Source organism: Pavona decussata, unplaced genomic scaffold (genome assembly GCF_977016875.1).
Source record: "Pavona decussata unplaced genomic scaffold, jaPavDecu1.1 SCAFFOLD_64, whole genome shotgun sequence".
NCBI classification, from domain to species: domain Eukaryota; kingdom Metazoa; phylum Cnidaria; class Anthozoa; order Scleractinia; family Agariciidae; genus Pavona; species Pavona decussata.
In genome coordinates, this window is record NW_028145484.1 from 1,763,471 (window position 1) to 1,785,372 (window position 21,902).

At 39.0% G+C, this 21,902-nt stretch overlaps 1 protein-coding gene across 1 annotated transcript in view; it reads right to left on the reverse strand.

Moving 5' to 3' along the window:
- Positions 1–1,430: 1,430 nt before the first annotated feature.
- The window catches only part of LOC146478368 (ATP-dependent RNA helicase TDRD9-like), a 31,883-nt gene continuing 11,411 nt past the window's right edge, over positions 1,431–21,902 (reverse strand). The window contains exons 19-40 of the mRNA XM_085111905.1: positions 21,584–21,660; positions 20,763–20,799; positions 19,921–20,028; positions 19,625–19,725; positions 18,562–18,648; positions 17,808–17,936; positions 16,986–17,049; positions 16,146–16,190; positions 15,172–15,279; positions 13,866–13,979; positions 12,594–12,683; positions 11,970–12,095; positions 10,467–10,598; positions 10,233–10,334; positions 9,036–9,106; positions 8,163–8,291; positions 7,575–7,652; positions 5,705–5,843; positions 4,997–5,112; positions 4,599–4,665; positions 3,847–4,019; positions 1,431–3,332 (exon numbers count right to left, since the gene is read on the reverse strand). Of these exons, the coding sequence (XP_084968031.1) occupies positions 3,200–3,332; positions 3,847–4,019; positions 4,599–4,665; positions 4,997–5,112; positions 5,705–5,843; positions 7,575–7,652; positions 8,163–8,291; positions 9,036–9,106; positions 10,233–10,334; positions 10,467–10,598; positions 11,970–12,095; positions 12,594–12,683; positions 13,866–13,979; positions 15,172–15,279; positions 16,146–16,190; positions 16,986–17,049; positions 17,808–17,936; positions 18,562–18,648; positions 19,625–19,725; positions 19,921–20,028; positions 20,763–20,799; positions 21,584–21,660 (2,226 nt within the window). The 3' untranslated portion in view covers positions 1,431–3,199. The remainder of the gene's footprint in view (positions 3,333–3,846; positions 4,020–4,598; positions 4,666–4,996; positions 5,113–5,704; positions 5,844–7,574; positions 7,653–8,162; positions 8,292–9,035; positions 9,107–10,232; positions 10,335–10,466; positions 10,599–11,969; positions 12,096–12,593; positions 12,684–13,865; positions 13,980–15,171; positions 15,280–16,145; positions 16,191–16,985; positions 17,050–17,807; positions 17,937–18,561; positions 18,649–19,624; positions 19,726–19,920; positions 20,029–20,762; positions 20,800–21,583; positions 21,661–21,902) is intronic.

Here is a 21,902-nt window from a genome sequence, read left to right on the forward strand (position 1 = left end):
CGTCTTGTCTTGAAACATTTGTTTTAATTTGCATCGGTTTTTTTTTTATCTACAGTCGACTCCCGATAACTCGAACCTCCCGCTAACTCGAACCAATTTTCCTTTCCCTTCAGGTCATCTTCTATATAATTTTACCCTCGATAACTCGAACTTTTTGTCAATTTTTCTTGAAGGTTCGAGTTATCGGGAGTCGATCAGCTTTTTTATGTTTAACTTATATATTACATAAAACACGAAAACAATATTAATGTGGAAATCTATGGTCTACATTTAATCCAGTGGCCATAAGTATTTAATTTAAGATAACACTTCTTACTTTGCCTAACTTGAACAGGGACTCACCCACAATCAAGCGTCCAGCCTGGGCATAGCTAAGGGGTTTTGAAAACAATCGACTGTGAAGGTGTTTTCTCTCTATCAAATTTAGCTTGAAAGAGATTCGAAGATCATACGTCCAAAAGTGTACTAAAAAAAATTAATAACAGAAACAGAGGAAGAAAGTCAAATTTACTGAGATAGTGGCAGAAATAAATACCAAGTAGCAGAAATGGTTCAATACTGGCTTGCATCAAAATACGTTAATAAAACATGTAAATTTTGCCATTACTTTGAAGAGAATATCTCATACAGGGTGAGTATACCCCCAGGCTACTTCAGAGGCTTAAATCTTACGGAGCACATTAAAGAGACTATGTCAGCTGGGGCTGATGCACACTAGAATCCGGTTGAGACTAATTTGCATACAACTCGTCGCGGGATTTTCGCTTTTCCGCCATTGCAAAAGCTTTCAAAAATATTGCAATAAACAGCTAGCTTCTGTAATTACTGTTCTCAAACTCATTAATAATTCATCAAGAGAAAACAAAGAAAATCACTACCGTGACCGTGGTTTGGATATGTGATCCTAATTACCATAAAATTTTGCCAACTGTAGCCTTGAATTTCTCCAAGAATTATTCATCATTTGAGAAGCCATATCAAACACTCGAAAGTGTGTTTCATCAGATATCCAAACACCTCGAAGTCGTTTTAAAAAACTCGGCTGCGCCTCGTTTTTTCAACCTACTCAGTGTTTGGATATCTGATGAAACACGCTCTCTCGTGTTTGATATATTACAAGAATGTTTGTAAATAAAAAATTCAGCTAACTTTCCCAAGATGAACGCGATTCAAACAGATGAAAATAGCTTTCTGAACTCTCCGACAAAAAATTTGAAAACTTTGGGCCAACGATTTCAAAGTGCTTCTCATCAACTCGCGCATGCGCCTGGGGTGACATAGTCCCTGTAAAGAACCCGAGTGAATAACCCTGCCTACAGACCTGAACTGAAACATGGTAACAGACTAACAGGCAGACACCTGTTCAATTTCATCAACGATAGTAACATCCACATAAAAAAATTATTCCGACAAAAAGACAATACACAACATCGTAAATGTTAACATATCTTCCGGTTCTTCGTCGGCTCAAAAATATTGGAAAACTTAATTTTTCACTGAAATAATTCTTTTGAATAATCTTGTATAATTTAACAATTTAATTAAACGAAGGATGAAGGGCAATCAGAACAACAACTGAAACAACTACAAAATAATATCTTATCAAAGTCAGTATCATCTTCGTGATCGCCAACGTCTTCACTAGACATCTGAATCTTTTTAATTGTTAAGTTCAATTTCATCTCCTTCATGTCATCGTACATGTTACCATATTCATAATGCCAATCCTCGTTATATCAGTGTAAGCGTCAATTCAACCATCGTCTTCGTAAACGTCACCGTCCTGATTATTATCCGAACATCATCATAATTTTCGTAGTCGATCTCATTTAAATCATCATCGTCATCATCGCCTTTGTTGTTCTCATCATCATCCGTCGTTAACGTTGTTGTCATAAATATCAATCATCGTCGTCATCATCATCATCCATCATCACCATCGTCGTCGTCACCATTTTCATCACCATCTTCATCATTACCAACATCATCTCATCTCGTAGTATTGTAAGTACTGTAGTATTGTAAGTAATGAGTATTGTAAGTAATGTCGTATTGTAAGTACTGTGATATTCAAGTAATATAGTAATGTAAGTACTGTAGTATTGTAAGTAAAAAAAAAAAAAACATCTCATTATCGTTGTAACCTCATCACCTTTAATACGCTAATTTCCAACATAATTGCCATCGTTATGTTACTCTCCCACTTCCTAGTTATCACTAACCTCTTCAAACATATCCTCAAACTCAAGCTCCACCATTCTTATCGTCATCGTATAAAACAGCATCAGTTCTAATCTGTCTTTGTAAACCCACTGACACCTAATGGTGTTGGCCAGGGACGAAATTGACAGAACCCTCTTAAGTTAAGACGTGTCCTTAGTACTGTTTGTTTATAATAACCTTTTGCTGGCAGAACAATATTCTATCGTTAAACAGGAAGTTCAGGTATAAAAGGGGCCTGGTCAGGCCATTTTCACCTTCAATTGTCAATCAATCACCAGAGCGTAAACAACTGACAAGCAACGTGTGCCTTTTTCTTCGGCTTTTACGGATAAAATTGGCTTAGTTTTCAGAATAACCCTCGTTAAACAAATTAAAACTTGATATCTTTTATTGCTGTGGTGATATTTTAACATATTGAGGCATATTTCTAAGAGGACGCTTGAGTCAACACGCCCACAAAGGTGTGAAATGAAGGAGGGGCTTGCCCTTTTATAGCGGAACTTCTTGTTTAAGGTAGAATACGTGAATCCGTCCCCTGGTTCTTCTGACATTCAAATACTGTAACAAGTAAAATGTTCTCTGCTGGGACAACTTTGAGCAAACGGCCAAACAACATTAACAGTTCAGATGTCTTTCGTTTCTCCGTCATCGGAAACAGTCTTTAACCTGTTCTGCTTCACTACAAACAGGTAAACTGTATAAGCAACTGACCCGCCTTTTGACAGAACACAAACATGAACAACTTCAGAAGGTGAGATTTGTCCCTTCAAACAGTTTCCAATCTGTTGCATAAACCTCAAGCGCTTGTCCAGATGAACCCAGACCTGGCTCACCAGTGCTGCAATGTAACAGAACTCGAACAAGCTCCAACAACTTCAGTGTAGATGCTTTTCCAACCTTGGCGATACCAGTCCAGCTCCAGTCACCGAACTGCAGAACTACAGAACTATAAAGGCTACTAAACATCCCTTTAGTTTCAGTTCCCATACAGCTGGTTTTCCAAGTCCCTGTGGGAAGCGCTTCTCAGATGCATTGACACAGCCCTCGGGTGCCTGCACAAGACATTGCACAAGGGACAAACAACCTCCTGCGTAAACTGCTCCGAGGTTCTGAAAACAATGTTAACTTGTAAGTAACTTGTAAGAATCTTTTCTTTTATATAACCTTTCATCCGCAGTGCGTATACGTGTTTCATATATATTCATATTTATTTATTCTTTACGGGTATATCATTAACTCGAAACATGACCAGCTCCCAGTTGGCTTGATAGCTCAGCTGGTAGAGCACTGCAGCACCGCCATTGCAGAGGTCATGGATTCAAATCCCCTACAGGCGTGGATTTGTTTCAGGGTTTTTTCGCAACAGTCTGGTTGCGTAGATAACTGCAGAATCTTTTCTTCTATATTGTCTTTCATCCGCAGTGCTTATACATGTTTCATAAGTAACTTGAGGTCGTCTTCTTTTATTACCCATGGGCTAATCAGAGTGGGGTTGGGGGTGGGGTTTATTATCGGAAGGATTTTAGCGTCAGAGGTTTGGGGGTGGAGGGGGTTGGGCTTTAGATTCGGAATGTTAGAGTAATTGGGCTACTGTACGAGGCACAGAAAAGCAGTCTAATTTACCTTCCCTCCAAGCTCCTAAGCCACTCCAATTTTTCCAGCAGCTCTGCCTGCTTGATTATGGACTCTTCATCTTCATCCAGTGGCCTGTTCGAGATGGCAATGCCCTGGTGCAGAGTGTACAGAGCGCAGTCGGTTTCAGTCTTCTCTGGTTGCATTTTGTAAGCATGGTCGATCTGCAATGTTGTAACAGAAGTTGTCAACGTTGTCAGCACTCTTCAGCTATCTGAACCAACCAGAATGGCGACTAAACTATCACTGGACCTGCCTAACTTTAGCCAACGAATAAAGCTGCCTGTTATCACTCCAACACCCTTGGCGGCCGAGATATGTACAACCCTAGCCATGAAAATGGAAGTGTCTACACTTTGGAAAAATTCTACAATTCTCTATATGTGGAAGTATAGAATTGTGTGAAAGACTAGTTTGTCACACTATTCCACACTTCCGCGTTTAAGAAGTGTAGAACGAAGTAAAGATAACAAGGGTTCAGTGTCTCCGAAAATGGGTGATATAATCCCTAGTTTGTCGCACTATTCCATACTTCCACATTTAAAGAAGTGTAGAACAAAGTCAAGAATAGTTAGTCATAGTTAGTCGCGCTATTTCACATTTCCGCACAAAAGAAGTGTAGAATTATTCCAAACCTGGGATTTCAAGGCGAAGGATGGACATTTGTGTGGCGGCCGGCAGCGATGAGAGGAGGTTGTGTTCGTAGGTTAGCCTAACTTAAAACTGAAAGCAGGTCTATTTACCTGGTTCCATCGGCATGGCCTGGGGAAGGCCCACGGCTTTCTGGTTTCTCGGGGTTTTAAAATAAGCCTACGAAAGCAAAAAGAACAAAAAACTGACTTAGAAAAGAATACGGTCAATACAAAAAAGACGCGTACAGCAGCTAAATGAAGCTTGATAAAACTTTTTCACCAATATTTGCTGCGACAAAGTTTTTTTTATTCGGGTTTACTTAGCCCGCGAACGCAGACGTATTTCCAGCTGTCGCTTCTCTCCGCCTTATTTTTCGACGGAGAGAAGCGACAGCCGGAAATACGTCTGCGTTCGCAGGCTAAGTTTACTTTTCCCAGTAACCAAATAACGGTTGCTCAATAGACTAATGACATCCCAATATAGAACATGGTATTTTGCGGTGACATACTTGGTGATGAGGCGTTTACTGGAGTTTTGAATTCTCTCCACAGCTGGCGTCCCCCATCCTGCCACCTCTGCTTCGCTTTGTAGCGCCATGTTGATGGCGGTGCGCACTGAGTTTATCTGTAATTAAGCAACGGAGAAAGATTGATTGATTGATTGATTGATTGATTGATTGTTAGAGGAAGACGACATTCTAAAATGTGGAGGACTTCCTTGTGGTCCTGTGTCCTGTATTCAAATGCAAGCTGTTCGGTGGCACTAGTTGTTGACTGGGTTTCACTTCCAAGTCCGCCAGCGATGAAATTTTAGTGTGACAATACAATGAAGACAACTGAACAGTTACTTTCCTGTGGTATTATTTCTTAAGCTGCAGAAGGTGGTTCTAGCTTTTGAATATGTGGAGGAAATCCTAAAGTGTGACCATTTAAATGAAAGGTACTGAGCCTTCCTTTTCTGTGGTGCTGTTCATTATGCTATACAAGGTGGTTCTATCTTTTGAATTTGTGGATGAAATCCTTGAGGGTGACCATTCAGCTGAAAGCTACTGGGAAGTGCTTTGCTGTAGCGCTGTTTGTTATGCTCTACAAGGTGGTTCTAACTTTTGAATTTGTGCATGTAATCCTCAAGTGTGACCATTTAGCTGAAGGGCTGCTGAGCAGACATTTCATTCTATCATCATCAAAACACTTTTAAAACATCGCCCAAAACGTACCAGAATGATGTCGTCTTGTGTGATCTCCACCTCAAACACAAGCTCACTGTCATGGTCTGGAAGAAGGGCGTGTCCTGTGCTGGGATCATACCCCAGGCCTACCAACGCTCCTGTGTACTTACGCATTTCAGGGTCAGTTCTGTAAACAAAGAAAAAGGAATCGATAAAACAGAAACAAGACTCCGAGCTGTTAATAGTGTATCCTGGATGCCGGAGGTCGAGTTTTTAATTCGAGATACATATATTAAGTCCAAAATCGGCGTCATCTGTTTTCCAACCACCAAGCTAATTACCCCATTTACAGTAAACAGGTTACTAACTATTTCTACCCAAGACGGAACGCCGAGATTCAGCGAACAAACGATTGGATGCACTGCAGACATGCATTTCTATAGAGTGTGTGCACGGCGGCCATGTTGGAGGACTAAAACAATAGAATACATTTGCATAAAAATAGAATATATTTCCCAAAGGAAAATCATTGTATTGTTTCGGTCCTCCAACATGGCCGTCGTGCACACACTCTATAGCCTAATTCAGTTCCATACTATCGTCCACGATCTTTTGATTTATAAACCAGTAGCAGTCTTTTGCAGCTCGTATGTGTGAGCTTTGATGGCAATTTGAAATAGTTGCAGAAGTTGTGAAAGAGATAGGATGTTATGTTTAAAGCCTGGTGAATAAATGATTGATGTGTTCTTTCAGTCAGTGACACAGGCACACTCGGAAAAAGAAAATCCGAGTGCTCCTATCAGGAGTCGACCGTAAGACCTTCTGATTACTAGTTCAGATGCTCTATCACTGAGCTACAGGAGACTCGTGGGAGCAAACAAAGGCCATCAAATTAGGTTCATGGGACAAACATCCTGCATACTGCTAGGACTTGAATGTCAATGAGTGGTATATATGTAAGAGATGTTACATTTTAAGCCTGGGCTCGATTGTTCGAAAGCTGATTGACGCTAATCCACGGTTAAAAGTTAACCGAGGTTTTCATCTCGCTCGTTAAGATGATTTTTAAAGGCTAAGTTTAAGCTAATGGTAAAGAAAAGTTTAAGGCAAAACTGAGGGACGAAAATCTTTTGGAAGAATTCGTATGGGTTAGTAAATAAACTCGAATCAAAGTTCGCGTTAACCCAGGATTAGTTTAATAGGAACAACTGGGCCCTGGTGAATATACTTGATCTAGTATACTATCATTATATCATTTAGATGTAAGTTGGACGAGTTGTATGGACAAACGCTGCCCCAAAGCAAGATCTTATCATCAAGCAACGTTTTCCGTAAGTATAATGTGACTATTATAAATTTTTTAAATATTCTAACCACCATAAAATCTCTGTTACTTGTCTGAGGTCTCTAAATGGGAAGTGCACCCATTGAGACAACGACAGGGAACTACTTAAATGAATATGAATACCTGAAAACATGTATTATTTAAATGCAGGTGGAACATTAAATAGAAGAAAGGCCCTGGCAGTCATTTGCGCAACTAAAGCAGTTGCGAAAAGAAAGCCTGCAAAAAATGATTCGAATTCACAACGATACCGGTGCAGTGCTCTACCAATTGAGCTATCAAGCCAACTGGGAGATGGTCATATTGTGCATTCGTAATATACCCCGTAACCCGTGGAGGATGAACATGTATGAAAACATATATTTGCACTGCGGGTGGAAGATTAAATAGAAGAAAGGCCCTCGCAGTTATTTACGCAAGGAAATAACTTGCCTCTAAAATTGAATTAAATGATCAATACCATCAATGATCACTGTTTTCAGCGCGATCGTTGGCGATCAACGATCAAGACTTGTTTGCGTGACCCCAGCTCCAAGGAGCAACTGCGGCACGAACGAGGCAACAAAGATTTACCTTAGTTCAGCAAATGGAGCAAAGATTAGCGAGACAATAGGCAGCAGGCCGTGTATGTTTGGCATCAGGGTTGTATCTCTGAAATGTAAGCAGACAAAACACATCAGTATACAGCTTGTCCGCGTTAGCACCATGCAAGGAAATACACTGACGGGGTAGGGTGGGGGTCTTATGCCTTTGACTCCATGTTTTCTTTTTCACTAGCGTAGGAAGAGAACGTTCATGTAGGTGGTTTTTCTATTCTTGTCGTCTAGGGGTGGGGAGGGGTGTAGGGGTTATTGCTGGGTTGTGGAAATTTGCCAGACAAGGGAGCGCTATTCTGCCGGTGTAGGGACAGGATGGCTACAATGTAAGCCCCTGGATCTCACTCAACGCTAGCATTCACTGGTGCTTAAGCGACGTAGTTAGTATTACGCAATTGCTTGTTTGGAATATTTGGCTTTGTGTGCTTACCTCCAATTTTCTTTTTGGATCTAATAGCCTTTGATACTAAGACCTGCTTTTCCCACATAGTAATAAACTGCGCAAAAATATCTCTGTATTAGGAGCCTGAGAGCACCGTCGTTCTACATCGTGGAAAAGATTTACCTTGCAACTACTGTAGACCCTGTGGCATTAATGCCAATGTTGGCCGCGACTAGAAACCTCGTATGAGGGTCTTGGGGCTGGTCATTCAGGGTAACACTGTTTACGGAGCCCTGTTCAATTCTGGCTGACCTATAGTAAATAAACAGTGACAGTTAATACGTTCTCTGGCTTACCTTCGCTCTGTGAAGTACTTACATTTGCTTATACAGACTTTAGAGTGTATATGAGCTGAATTTTTCCATGTCTTTTAGCTGCCGAACCAAACCTATTTTTCCTTATCAAGTGTCCCGGAGACTGGGGGCGAAAATTGGGCTCGTGACGTCAGCTGGTTTCATTCACGGATTTCAGAGTACTTGATTTCCAGCCATTTTTGGGGCGCAGCACTTGAAATTTTCGCACAATTACTTCTCATTTTAAAGCTGTTTGGTTTGATTTAGCGAATGTCTAGCATTTCAAAAAGCAACGAATCTCTTTCTTCTGTGGAAAGTTTTGATGAAAGAGAAGATTTAGACGAGGAATGGAGATTATAGAAAGCGAAATAACGCCATATCAAGACACACCGATGCCCTAGATAACTATTTTATTGGGGCTCTATACAGCTCTGCCAAGACACCTTCCCAAGTATGGTGGAAGTGACCAAACATTCTTATGATTACAACCAACGCTTACCAAGATCACAAAAAGATCCAAAAAGTTTACAGAAGTTTGCTTAAATCAACGAATGGTATAAGTTCTTGTAAAACCCTTTGAACATCGCGGATGCTATCCAGGTTGTTTCGAATTTGTCGTGAAAACAGTGCAAACCCGCAAGCCCAATTTTGCGGAATGCAAACGGTATAGAATTAATTAACTGTGACACACAGGTTACTTCACCTCATCCGTCCTATGTTAGTGATGTTGTAGAAACTCATTTCAATTGGGCTCTCAGGTCCGCGTAAAGTCACCTATCCAGGAACAAAGATTGAAATATTAACTCTCACAACTCCTGATAATACGTCCCATTTACTCTTAGCTTTGAGAATTTGTTATTTCGAAGCTATGTTCTTGATAATCTCGCTGGACTATGTTCATACTGTACTGGATCAATTTTGGATGAGTAACAGAAGTTGCACTGGTTGACCTTTTGTCCACACTGTACCTGCTATCTGTGCAAGTTTAGAACCTATTCCAGAATCTGAAACACTTTTGAATCCAATTGGCTCGGTGTGAACATCTGGCTACAATTATAGAGAAAATGATGGCATAACTCAGTCAGTTCTGTAAAGGATCCAAGCTGTACTGGTGTTCGGATCTTCGACAGCTGTATACTACTACAGATTGAACCATGCAAATTTTGCACCAGTATACTATAAACACCCTCTAAGAGCTGAGTATTGGTCAACCCATCCCTTGTTTTTAAAGTAAAATAGCACTACGAGCCTAAGTGGCCCACACGGCCAAAACTTAACCCGCTTTCTGCAGCATGAAGCAACTAGGAGTATTGCTACTCCCTCCCTGGATGGGATCATCCATCGTGCAGGGTTACCCCAAGCAGTATGTGGCTGGTACCCATTTATACACCTGGGCCCAGTTGTTCAAAGCCCGATTAAGCTAATCCTGGGTTAACGTGAACTTTGATTCGAGTATATTTACTAATCCGTAAGAATTCGTCCAAAAGATTTTTGTCCCTTAGCTTTTCCTTAGACTTTTCTTTTCCATCAGTTAAAAATGAGCCTTTAAAATCATTTTTACTGAGCGAGATGAAAACCTCGGTTAACTTTTAATCGTGGATTAGCGTTAATCGGCTTTCGAACAACCCGGCCCTGGGTAAAGAGAGATAATGTGGAGCAAAGTTTCTTGTCTATGGAAACAACACAGCAATGAAGAGACCAACCTGGCCTCCGACCACCACCGGACCCTTCGATCTTCGTCCGATCGAAAATCCGACGCGCTAACAACTACTCCACCACGCCTCCACAATAAAATATGATGTAGTAAAAATATAGCCGCACGAGACTTAACTGATGTCCAAGTGATGTGCATGTTATACGCAAACAATTAGGAAATATCTTGTTACAATCATTGCGGTACCTTCGTACAGACGTCATCCTGTACATCCATGACGCTCATATCTACTGTATCAAGCCAGGTGGTGTTATCAACACCTTCCCCGGAGGCATTCTGATGAGCCATCTATGCAAAATAAACAAATGAAAAACATCATTGTCGTCATCATCAGCAGCATCGTTGTCAACACCATTACCATGATGAAAATAAACACTTAATAACTGGTCTCGAGGGAGGGAGTTCAATGGAGTCTATAACCTTAGACGCATGAGACTCCTCCTGAAACATGGCGAACCCCTCATCAATGAGCCTCTGGTTGATGTGAATATCTTCTTCAGTGCTGGTGTCATACAAGTCCACACGAAGAACGTTCCTCATCAGCGAGTACACCTACAATCAAACAAAAGAATGAGAATTGATTCGCTTTCTATACGACTTGTACTACGTGAAGGAATGATCCAAAGAACGTGGAAGGTTCAGTGTTTTCAAACCAATAGGCCATTTTCGAGTTGCTTTGAACCTCATTATGAAACCGAGGCTAAGTGCAAAGTTTTTATTTGAAAATAAATTTTCGTCCGAAAAGGTTTTGCACTTAGCCTCGCTTTCATAATGAGGCTCACAGCAACTCGCAAATGGCCTATGAGGATAGATCTTTCTGCAGGGGCTGCCTTGGCACTATGGAACAAGTTGCCCAGCGAACTTCTACTGTTAACTACTGTTAAATTAACTAACTAATTAACTACTGTTGAATTGATTTCAGTGCATGGTTTGTCAAAGCTGAGGACGAGTACGTACCATCTATCAGCTTTGACTTTTAATACTAATTAAGTTGTGATACCATTTAAAATTCGTAATTTTAGCAAAGTCTCAACATAGTGTTTAGCTTTCCTCGTGTCATTTTATATTTCAACAAGAAAATTAACGATAATAAAATAACATGACGTTTCGACGACTTCATATCGTCATTGTCAAATGAGTAAAAATGGAAATAACGGAAACGCATATTTATAGGTATTGAAAGTGAGAAAATAAATTAGCATGAAAGCATTCAGGTAAAGAGTTTCGCGCGAATGGAATCCGCTTGCGTGTTCAGTTTCGGTCTTTTGTTCTTGATCCACAGCATTTCGTAGACCAAACATTCAAATTTGTCACGGCATTTCATTTGAAATGATTTTCTTGTTGAAATGTTTCTCAAAATCGTTTCTCATCATTTTATATTTGTATAGTTTCATTTTTTTTTGCATAGTTTTAGTTTTCAAGTTTTTACACTTTTAAAAGTTATTACGCGCATTGGACCATATTTCCAAGGAATTTGCGCGGTAGCATATATTAATTCAAAACCAATTTTGAATCAATCGCGACTTAGCTTACACAAGTTTCCGGCGTATTCTAGCGGCTACGTGAATTTATATCAAGTTCTAACTGTTTTACGCAGACATTCAGATTCACTTCGATGACCTCACGTCCTTTTGAGTTTAACATCGACAGTGACTAATCTAGGCTCAAAGGTTTAACACGTTTGTTCCTTGTCTCCAAAGCTAGCCTCATACGCAGACATGACGTTCTTTGGCTCGTTACGTCACGTACTCCAAAGCTCGAGCCAATAGTTCATATTGCAAGCGCAGGGAGAATCTTTTGGTGTTGAGTAAAAATGTGTGATGACCCAACGCGAGTTCACCTGGATGTTTAACTACTAGAGATTTCTTCAAACACTAACTAATAGCCGGTTAGATTTTCTCTTGTTTTGCTTTTGTACGCTACCTTGGCAGCCAGCTTTCTATTTGCCGTGAGCTCAATAAACCTTTGAGTCGCTCTCTTAGACCATGAGCCCGCGGGACAGTGAGCAGTGGGTACAGGAGCTACTTCACATAACACGCACTCAAATGCCTGCAAAATAGAAAAGCAAAGAAGAATCTCGGTACCAATTCTACGTTATTTTGGTACTGTTCATCTATAGAAGGCGGTTCTAACTTTTCAGCCTGTGATGAAGTTCTTAAGTGTGACCATTCAAATGGAAGCTACTGAGCAGTACGTTCCTGTGGTGCTATTTATTGCGCTGTGCAAGGTGGTTCTAATATCTGGGTCTGGATGAAATCCTAAAGTGTGACCATTCAAATGAAAGCTACTGACCAGTACTTTCCTGTGGTGCTGTTTATTATGCTGCACAAGGTGGTTCTAATATTTGAGTCTGTAGATGAAATCCTAAAGTGTAACCTTTCAAATGAAAGCTACTGAGCAGTACTTTCATCTGGTGCTGTTGGTTGCTTATTATTTTATCATCTAAAAGTTGGCATGCTGTTGTCCCAGTTTTGAACTTTGTGCACTTACACGAAGGAATTAAACTGAATGGCAGAGATTCACATCCACTCTTTCAAAATAACATACCTGGAATTGCAAACTCAGAAATTCATTTTCCATTTTCCTCAGTTGATCTACGTGCACTAATGCTACATTACCAAAATCCAAGAAAAACACCTAAGAAACATGAAAAATACTTCAACACAAGGCAACTCGAAGCTTGAACACCTGTTACCCTTCCAAAGTTTACTCCTCTTACTTTACCTTTTTAAGGTTTCATTTGTGTTCAAGAGCGCTTGCTATTATCCTCAGTCGGGTTACCCAATGATTACTTTAAATGATTTTCAGATTTTTTTTATTTATTTATGCACTATTTCAAAAGTTTACTACAAAAGGAAATTACAATACATCACAAAAGTAACATAAAGACGACATTAAATTACATAAATATCAAAGGTAAAATGTGCACAGTGACCAAAGGAGCTTAGGCTTTCGAGTCGGTCACTGCCACGTGCAGCTAACTGGCGTATAACGTGCAACTAACTGGTAGAACAGAACAAAAGACAAGAATAATGAGAGTGCATAGAATCATACTACAATTTTTACATAAAAAAATCAAACAAACAACAGAAATGATAATTAATAGTGAGGGTAGAGAAATAAAATTTTCATTGGGTATTTAAAAGGTACAATTTGTATCGCTTGTAGAAGCTATTATATAGGAGTTTTTTTAATTTAGAGGGAATTTTTTCCCAAATTTTAGACCCAGCAAATGCAAAAGTGGCAGCTCCCGTAATTATTCCTTATCCTCGGCCGATGAATTAATTAATTCTTAATGATTCTACTTAGTCCCCGCCCTCCAACGAGCATCCCCTTTTGAGATAATATAGTAGCTTTCAAACCACCGTGCCGAAAAAGATGTCGACTGGTACATAAACACAATTCTTAACGTACGAAAACCCTAAAAACGCTCATAAAACGCATAGCAAAATTCCAAAAACTTCAAACCTAGCATACACAATGTGGATAGTACAGAGATGAATTTTGCAAAAATATGGCTTGCTTTGTGCCTATTAGCTGTATGTCAATGGGCTGTTTGATTCTCCTTTTAAGTGTATCATCTTTCTGCAGTAGTTTCACTACAGACCTAACAGTACTCAATTTTGGAGACATCAATTATTGAAACAACTTCTATGTTCGATGTTTATCAATTCATCGTAAAGTCTAAGAACATTTTTAGCATCCTTTATAAAAAAAAAACAAAAAAAAAACAGGTCCTCGGGGGGGGGGGGGGGGAAGGAAGGGAGGGGGTTTTACAGGTCCTCATAAGCCCATTTATAGAGTAAACGCTTCGTTTACCTCAACATAGTTTCTATCCTTGAAAGAGACAATCTTTGCTCTGTAGTACAGTTCATCTTCCTCATACAAAGCCACACACCACATGCCAACACGCAGCCTCTTTCTGTCATTTTCCTGGACAAATAAAACAGAGAGTGACATACTCTCAGCAATTCCACAACTTTCTGCACTATTTTCATAATAGATCAATCACAAAAACTGTAAATGCACTGTTTATAGTGCGAGTGTAATTAGGGCGCGTTTTACTTTGACATAATCTGTGTATTCTGAAAGAGGAATACGCTGAAAACTGTTGCTTGGTAACGAAAAATATCCAAATAGCCAAAGTAAAAGAATCGAATTCTTATTATGTTTTAGAAGAAATTAAATTTTTCGAGGTATTGAATTCTGATTTGCAATATCCGAAATATTCCCCCATAAAAGCGCCCTTAGCTAACTCACGAGCATCCCACTCCAATGTTTGATGAGGCAAATCCTAGAGACATGGAGCTTGCTGCAGTCAGAATTCAGCCCAAGTAATTCCTTGAGGAATGGGTAATATTGTGTTGTATTTATGGTTATATTTGTCACCCTGTATTAATCATATTTGAGTAATAACTTTATTCGTGTCAAAGTAAACTTAACATGAGGAAAAGAATCGTTCTCACGGCTACTTGGGGACACCTAACCAAGGTCGTAAATTTACAATTATATACATGATTTATTTAAAATATCGTAAAATTACATCCATGATTATTTATTGCATTCGACGAAGAAAGAACGCACTATTAATAGGCCTTTATCACACAGCGGCCATGTTGAGTCTCAGGAGAATAAAAAGCTTTGCTTTTGCACGGTAAGCCTCGAACTGAATTCGCGTCTGGTCGAGGCTTGCCGTGCGAAAACAAAGCTTTTATTGTCCTGAGACTCAACATGGCCGCCGAATGACAAAGGTCTATTGCGTTTAGAGTCGAGATTGTATGGGACAATGAATGGATCTTGGGACGTGTACCTGGCATCCCCCGCAGATTTTGCAGGGGCGGATGACATCACCACAAACTTGGCAAAGGAGAGAAAGAGCCTGCAATCTAGATCATCGAACGCACTCCTAATACAGATTGGAGTTGAGACTGTATGGGATAGTCGATCGATCAACGAATGGATCTTGGGACGTGTATCTGGCATCCCCCACAGTTTTTTCAGGGGCGGATGACATCATCATCAACTTGGGAGAGAACCAGGTGACATCTAACACACTCCCTAATCTTTGATTACTACTAGACATGTATACGCTATACGCATTGGAAACTGCCATTTAAATCCATACCTTCAAATTTCTACCTTCATTCATGTTTATTTTCTCTTGCAACATTTGCAGCCTTGTAGCGGATTCACTGTCCGGCTTCTGAGCCCAAAAGTGTCCAGCGTCCATCACCTGTAATCACACATAGGTGGGTATAAAAACTCACAGAAATGCTCTTGTTACGATTGACTTTTGTTTGTCACTAGAAATGTAGGGTAAGAGTGAAGTCGGCAATTCTTCCAGTGTCTGTAGCACAAAACAGCAGGAGAGACGTGAAAGGGTCCCTTACGGGTTAACCGTGGTCAAACGCAAAACATATGAAAAAATCCGTTAAAGATGAGGCTTTTACTTGAGGACTCAAAGTTGATAGAGCGGTTTTCAATTGAGTGTTGTAAAACCAAAACCAAAGTAATTTCTCAGGCCAATCGCAACAGATGTAAACAGCACAATCAGCCAATCAGAACTCGAAGCAAATACATGTAACCGGCGCCAAGCGCGGGAAAACGCGTGCGGCCAAAACACGATTGGTTTTGGTTTGGCTTCCCATTGGTTGAGAAAATGGCGCGAACTTTACCAACCAATCAAAGAGTCTAGTAAAGCAAAACCGAAGCAAACGCGAAGTAACTTTCGACACTCAATTGAAAACCACTCTAAGTTTTTTGTGGGTCTGTGAGTTTACCAGATTTAGGATATGCCAAAAACGTTTCAGGAATCATTAAATGAATCGGTTTTACAGATGTCACACATTTAAATAGAAAACAAAGACATAGCACCGACGAGTCTCCATTTGAAATCAAATCAAATCCTTCTCTTTCAGCATCACATGTTGGTTGAGTTTGCACTGGTTCTTGTCCTGCTTCAAGTTTAGTTTGCTTTCCACCACACAAACCAAGATTTCTCTCCTCCAATCCAATCTAGATCCAAACTGGGGGCCTCAGACAAAAGACTTACATATCCTCTCCAAGTAAATATTGTGAAACTAATTTTGGAGTTCTTACCACTGATGTCACAATTTCTAGGTAGCCAGTCTTTGGAAGTTTAATCTGTTGAGCATAAATTCGAAGAGAATTATATTAAGGTTACAACACACTCGTGTATATAATTTGACTTTTTTCCACATTTCTGACATATTTTATTTATACTCTCCACTCTTACTGTTACATAAGCGCAAAATACAAAAGTTGGAGGTATTAAGGCATAGACTAACACGTAGCTCAAAAATAAACTAAATAGGGGAGAGGAGAGTAGAGGGGCACCTCTAGTAAAACTAATACTGTGCCCCTTTAAAGGAAGTAAATTGATAAGAAACGTAACTAAGTAGAATAGAAAAAATAAGAAAGATATAGCAAAAGGAAAACAAAAAACAAAGAGAAACGGAAATAATGTATATAACGTAGTGTATATAATATAGTGTATATAATATAATAATGTAGCTTAAAGACTGACCCGCCTCGATTAGCGTTGCTATTTTGTGGCCCAGTATAACATCTACCTAATTTTCTGTAAATAAATATATTGCTGTGGTTGTTGTTACACTCCGCCCAGTCTGCCTAGATGTCACGTTAACGCGTGAGTATCGTTCGCGCACGTTTTGTGTGCACGCCAAAATTTTCATGATGCACGACAAATTTAGTATTCTGAATTAACTTGCTAAAAAACAGCCTCTAGGTAATAAAACAGTTGGAGTTGGAAGGCGCATGAACATGTTTTGGTTGCTTTCTCTTCTAAATGCCTTTGTCAGTATGTTGAGAATATAAAATTAGCAATGTTTCAAGATAATTCATGTTTGTTTATTTTTTGTTATCAAGAACGGCATCATAACAGAACAAGTCCGCTACCTGATTTGCTGCTTCGACAGGCTCCCCACCGTAAGTACCCCTTGACGACAGAGTTGTAGCAATCCTAAACAAGACAACATGACAAAAAGAATAAATTAAAGGCAACTAAAAGAAAATAGTAATATTAAATCTTTTCTGTTAAAATTGAAAGTATATATTAACCTTCTCTGAAAAGAAGACGAGAAATAGGGAAGGGAGGATTAGGGTTGAGGTTAGATTAGGGTTAGGTTTACAGTCTACCCCCAAAAATCACACCCCGTTTTTTTTAAAATTAGGTTACGTGTAAAAGCAGAACAGTAATTCAGCCTAGGTTGTTAACGCATTTGACCTTAATTTGGATTCCCCTGGCAACTTATTTGCCTATGACAAACAAAATTCAGAACTAGTAATCGGAAGGTCTTAGGTTCGACTCCTGATAGGAGCACTCGGATTTCTTTTTTCCGAGTATGCCTGTGTTACTTTCTAGAATAATACATAATTCTCATTCATTCACCAGGCTTGAAAATATACGATCACATTTATTTCATATACCACACATTCGACATTCAAATCCTTGCAGTACGCAGGATGTTTGTCCCATGAACCTAGTTTGATGGCCTTAGCTCCCACGAGTCTCCTGTAGCTCAGTGATAGAGTATCCGAACTTGTCTAGTAATCGGAGGGTCTTAGGTTCGACTCCTGATAGGAGCACTCGGGTTTTTTTTCCGAGTATTCCTGTGTCATTTACTGATTAACACATCATTGTCAAAATTCCACCTGATGAAATCTCTGTCACATACATCCCTGAGTATTGATCATTGTTGAATTGGATAGCAAACGTACTTGTTTGATCTGAGTCTCCTCTGTTCTCCTTGAGTTCTATCTGCCATAGCATTCCTCTCTTCCATTAATTGATCCATCTGCCTTGTTTTGGCTTCCGAAATGAACAGATTTAATGGAATCCGAAGGTGTCTGAATGGGGCAAAACAACAAAATTATGACAATCACACAACGGTAACATAGGTATAATTTTGTCAAATTAAGTTAGACTGCGAGCAGTCGTACTTTTTGCCCCGAATCACACGCGCAAAGTGACGTTCAAAAACTCATTAATAATTCATAAGCCCATTGACCTATCAAATGGTCGATAAAACATCACATGCAGTGGTTTTAAAACCTGATAAAACCTCCTCCTTATTAGTATGCGGTGTTTCATCAGTTGATAAAACACTCCTTATTAGTATGCGATGTTAAATGTTTTTCTCGTATGCTACTTTCCAACGTTCACAAAAGCATAATTGTTATAAACTCTGTTGACACACCCTTTTTAAGCCGTTCAAAAACCTCGCAGCACATGTTTTATCGGGTCTAAAACCACTCGGCTGCGCCTCGCAGTTTTAAACATTACATAAAATTATGCAAATTAGAAAAGTAAACGGGGAGGGATTGCAGACCTTAAGAGAAGAAAGAGACTCGCAGTCTAAAATATCATTGATCCAACATATCTCCTTGGAAAGTAAAGTAGCCATGAATCATGAGTTCATTTGAAGTAGCCTTACATGTATAGTCTTTCAGCAATTGACGTTTCGAATCTCACCTCATTTTAATGGCCTTGTAAACACCTGGAAAAATAGTGTTGGACTGCTGCTCCATTCCAGGCGGTTTCTCAAACTCAATGTAAGCTCTGAATGTAACCAAAAGAAACGCATTTCATTAAACTACCAAGATGTCATATAACCAAGCAACAATTATCTTTGGTATTCCGTGGAGTAGGGAGACATACCACAGGACCCTTCAGTTACTTGTTGGGAGAATTAAATTTAAATAAAATAAATAAAAAATAAATAAATGGGAATTTCATTGCCTTTCACACAGTGCCTCTTTCATCTGCTGTTTCCAGGTCGAATTGGAGTTTGGGATGTTGGTTTTTGTTAAGGAAGGAAAATTGGAGTACCGGGAGAAAAACCCTTGAAGCAGGGATGAGAACCAACAACAAACTTCTTTCACAATTTATCTGAATGTTGAGATATTTTATCTTCTGTTTACAATCATTTCCTCTATTCTCATGGACTGTTGTTTGATCAAGTAGTGATATTACGAGGGGAAATTATATGTAAAATACTCTACCTAGTGGCTAACAGGTCAAACAAAATAATGATCTGTATTGTTTCGCATATTTAATACCATTTAATTATGCACAAAGTAATCTAATTAAAGGGGAAGTATCATGGGGTTTTTCATATCTTTTGTCAAAAATGATGACATAAGACATTCAAATCAGCTGACAAATAATTCTAGAATGACGAGAAGAAAGAAATCAACTCAATTCTTGAAAGGAACGACTCGTGATCTGTTCTAGCGCATTTTGGAAACAAAAATGCGAGAACTTGAAAAACATTAGCCTAACATTTTTCAAGTTTCAATCCATACCGGCCTACTCTGTCTCTGGCTAGGGGCTCTAATTGACAGTTTTATTGCACTTGGGTGATAATTTATAACAAACTTGACAATTATTTCTCTGTTTCTGCTGACAGACAAAGATTTTTGGGTTTTGAAATGACAGCGAATTTGCGTGATACTTCCCCTTTTAGCAACGTTCAGTTAATTTATGCAGATTCTTTAAGATTTTAAGTAACATAAATGAAACCAAGCTTACACACCTGCTTTCTTCAAAGAAGAGAGCTTTGCCTTTGCCACACTGGCGGAACATTCTTGCAATTGCTGAACGGTAAAGAGCGCCATGTGGAGGCATGTTTCTGACCTGCAAAATAATTAAGGCGGCAAGAGATTTATGCGGGATTTCTGATAGCGAAATAGTCAAGCAGACATAATAACTTCAAGTAAATGACGAACGTGGTTGTTGTTTCTATTGTAAGTTACTATATAATAATTTATGGGAGAACAATATTATAGATGCTTTATTCTAGGAATGAGAAGTCAAAGTATCCCTGCTTACTATAACAGTGGTGAAAGGATCATGGCCAGACATGGTCTTCATCACTTCGGCTTCATCCATATCAGTCGAGGAGAAGTAGTTGGGATAGAATGCACCACAGATCACAAGCTGAAGGGACAAAAACAAAGTCGATCTCATCCTCTAATTGTTGGGCATGGTTTGTAAATTGCATTTAATGAGAAATAAGTAATAGTTAAGCCAAAGAAAAGGAAGGCCAGAAATAAAATAACTACCACTAAAACAATGTATTACTTTTGTAAAGATTTCTTAAACTTGAATGGAGAATAAAGTGTCTTATAATACTTGACAAATTGCAAAAGTTGGCATAAATTTGCCAAATGTTCATAAATAAATTATTATAATGATCAATCTTTTGCGTACTGGTAGAATTTCAGAAAAAAAATCCAGGCTGCTCTAAGAAACGAGAGAACAATACAAAACAAACACACAAACAAATGACAAAGGAAAGAGCACCTTTGATTCTGGCATGCGCTGGTTCTACATACATTATTGGTACTTGAAAGTAATTCTCAAAATCAGGAGAAAACAAAGAAATTCACTACTGTGAAAGAGGTTGGGAAATGTGATCGTTATAATCATAAAATTTGGTGATCTTTTTCTTTGAATTTCTCCAAGAATTACGGTTTGAGAAGCTATAAAAAACATGTAAAAGAATGTTTCATCCAATTTCCAAACACCTTCAAGTTGGTTAAAAAAAAAAACTTGCCATCAACTTGGTGTTTTCAACACATCTCTTGGCGTTTGGAAATTTGAAAAATATGATGAAACACTCTTTGTTGTGTCTGATACATGTATGTTGTAAACATGAGCACTAAACTGACCTTTAAGATTCGCATGTTCTCAGTAGAGTTACTGTTCCTACAAAGAAATGTTGTGCATGACTTTGTCAGTTGCTTTATTTTCACTGTTACAGCTGCAGCTACTGGAAGTTACCATTGTCAGCTACAATAGCTGCTTATTAGTGGACACCACTGGAAAGATGTTCAATCATCCACTAACAGGGTGCTCACATGAGACCAGTGAGGCTATCATTCCAGTATGAGATCAACATTTTAGACCAGGGATTTCATTAAGATTTCTTTCAAACAGTTAGGCAAGAGGTTAGTGCACCTGGAGCAGGATAGTTCACTCCGATATAATCTTTTAATGAAAAAGTTGGTTGAGATTTTTAAGCAGCTAGGCAAAGTTGAGTTCACAGACAGTCAATTTGCCAGTGGCCGGGTTGGCCCTTAATGAAACCCAAACTTTAGACCATGTTAGATAGTCCAATATTTTAATTTGAGTGAGACTCTATTTCAAAAATTAATAAGGTCAACATGTTAGTCATCCATTGACCAACTGTTGGCAATTTGTCTGCCATCTGTTTGGCTGTTTGTTGGCCAACATTCAGCTGACAGGTTTATGGGGGAGCTGTTCTTCAATGATGCTGACCCTGCGAGCTTATAATCGAAAGTCAAGTTGAAAATCAGATATTCTAGCCACTACACCACATAAATTAACTCTGTAGAAGCACTGAAAAAATGCTTTTGGTTTCTTAATTATTAAACATTTTGTTCCTGAAAGTGAATACAATTATTTGGGACACTGATGCCGAGCAAGTAGAAATTACTAAATATATTTTTGCAACAAAATTACAACTTACTTCTGATAAAGGGGCTTGATTGAGATGATATTAAAATCCTTGAGCCTATTGGTCAACTCTTTGACAACTTCATCAACCTAAAGATTCAAACATCAGTAACCAACAAGAAATACAGTATACAGGGTTCGTACCCATTTTTTGGACTTAAAATTCAAGGACTTTTAAGGACACATTTTTCGTTTTTCAAAGACTCCATGCAGTGCAAAATCAAGCCAATATAATAACAAATCAGTTCCTCATAGTAGGGAGTGTGCCTGCCAGACAGGTAATGACCTTTTCTGTGATGTCGGTGTTTGATGTTTTTTGACTTTCAAGTCGC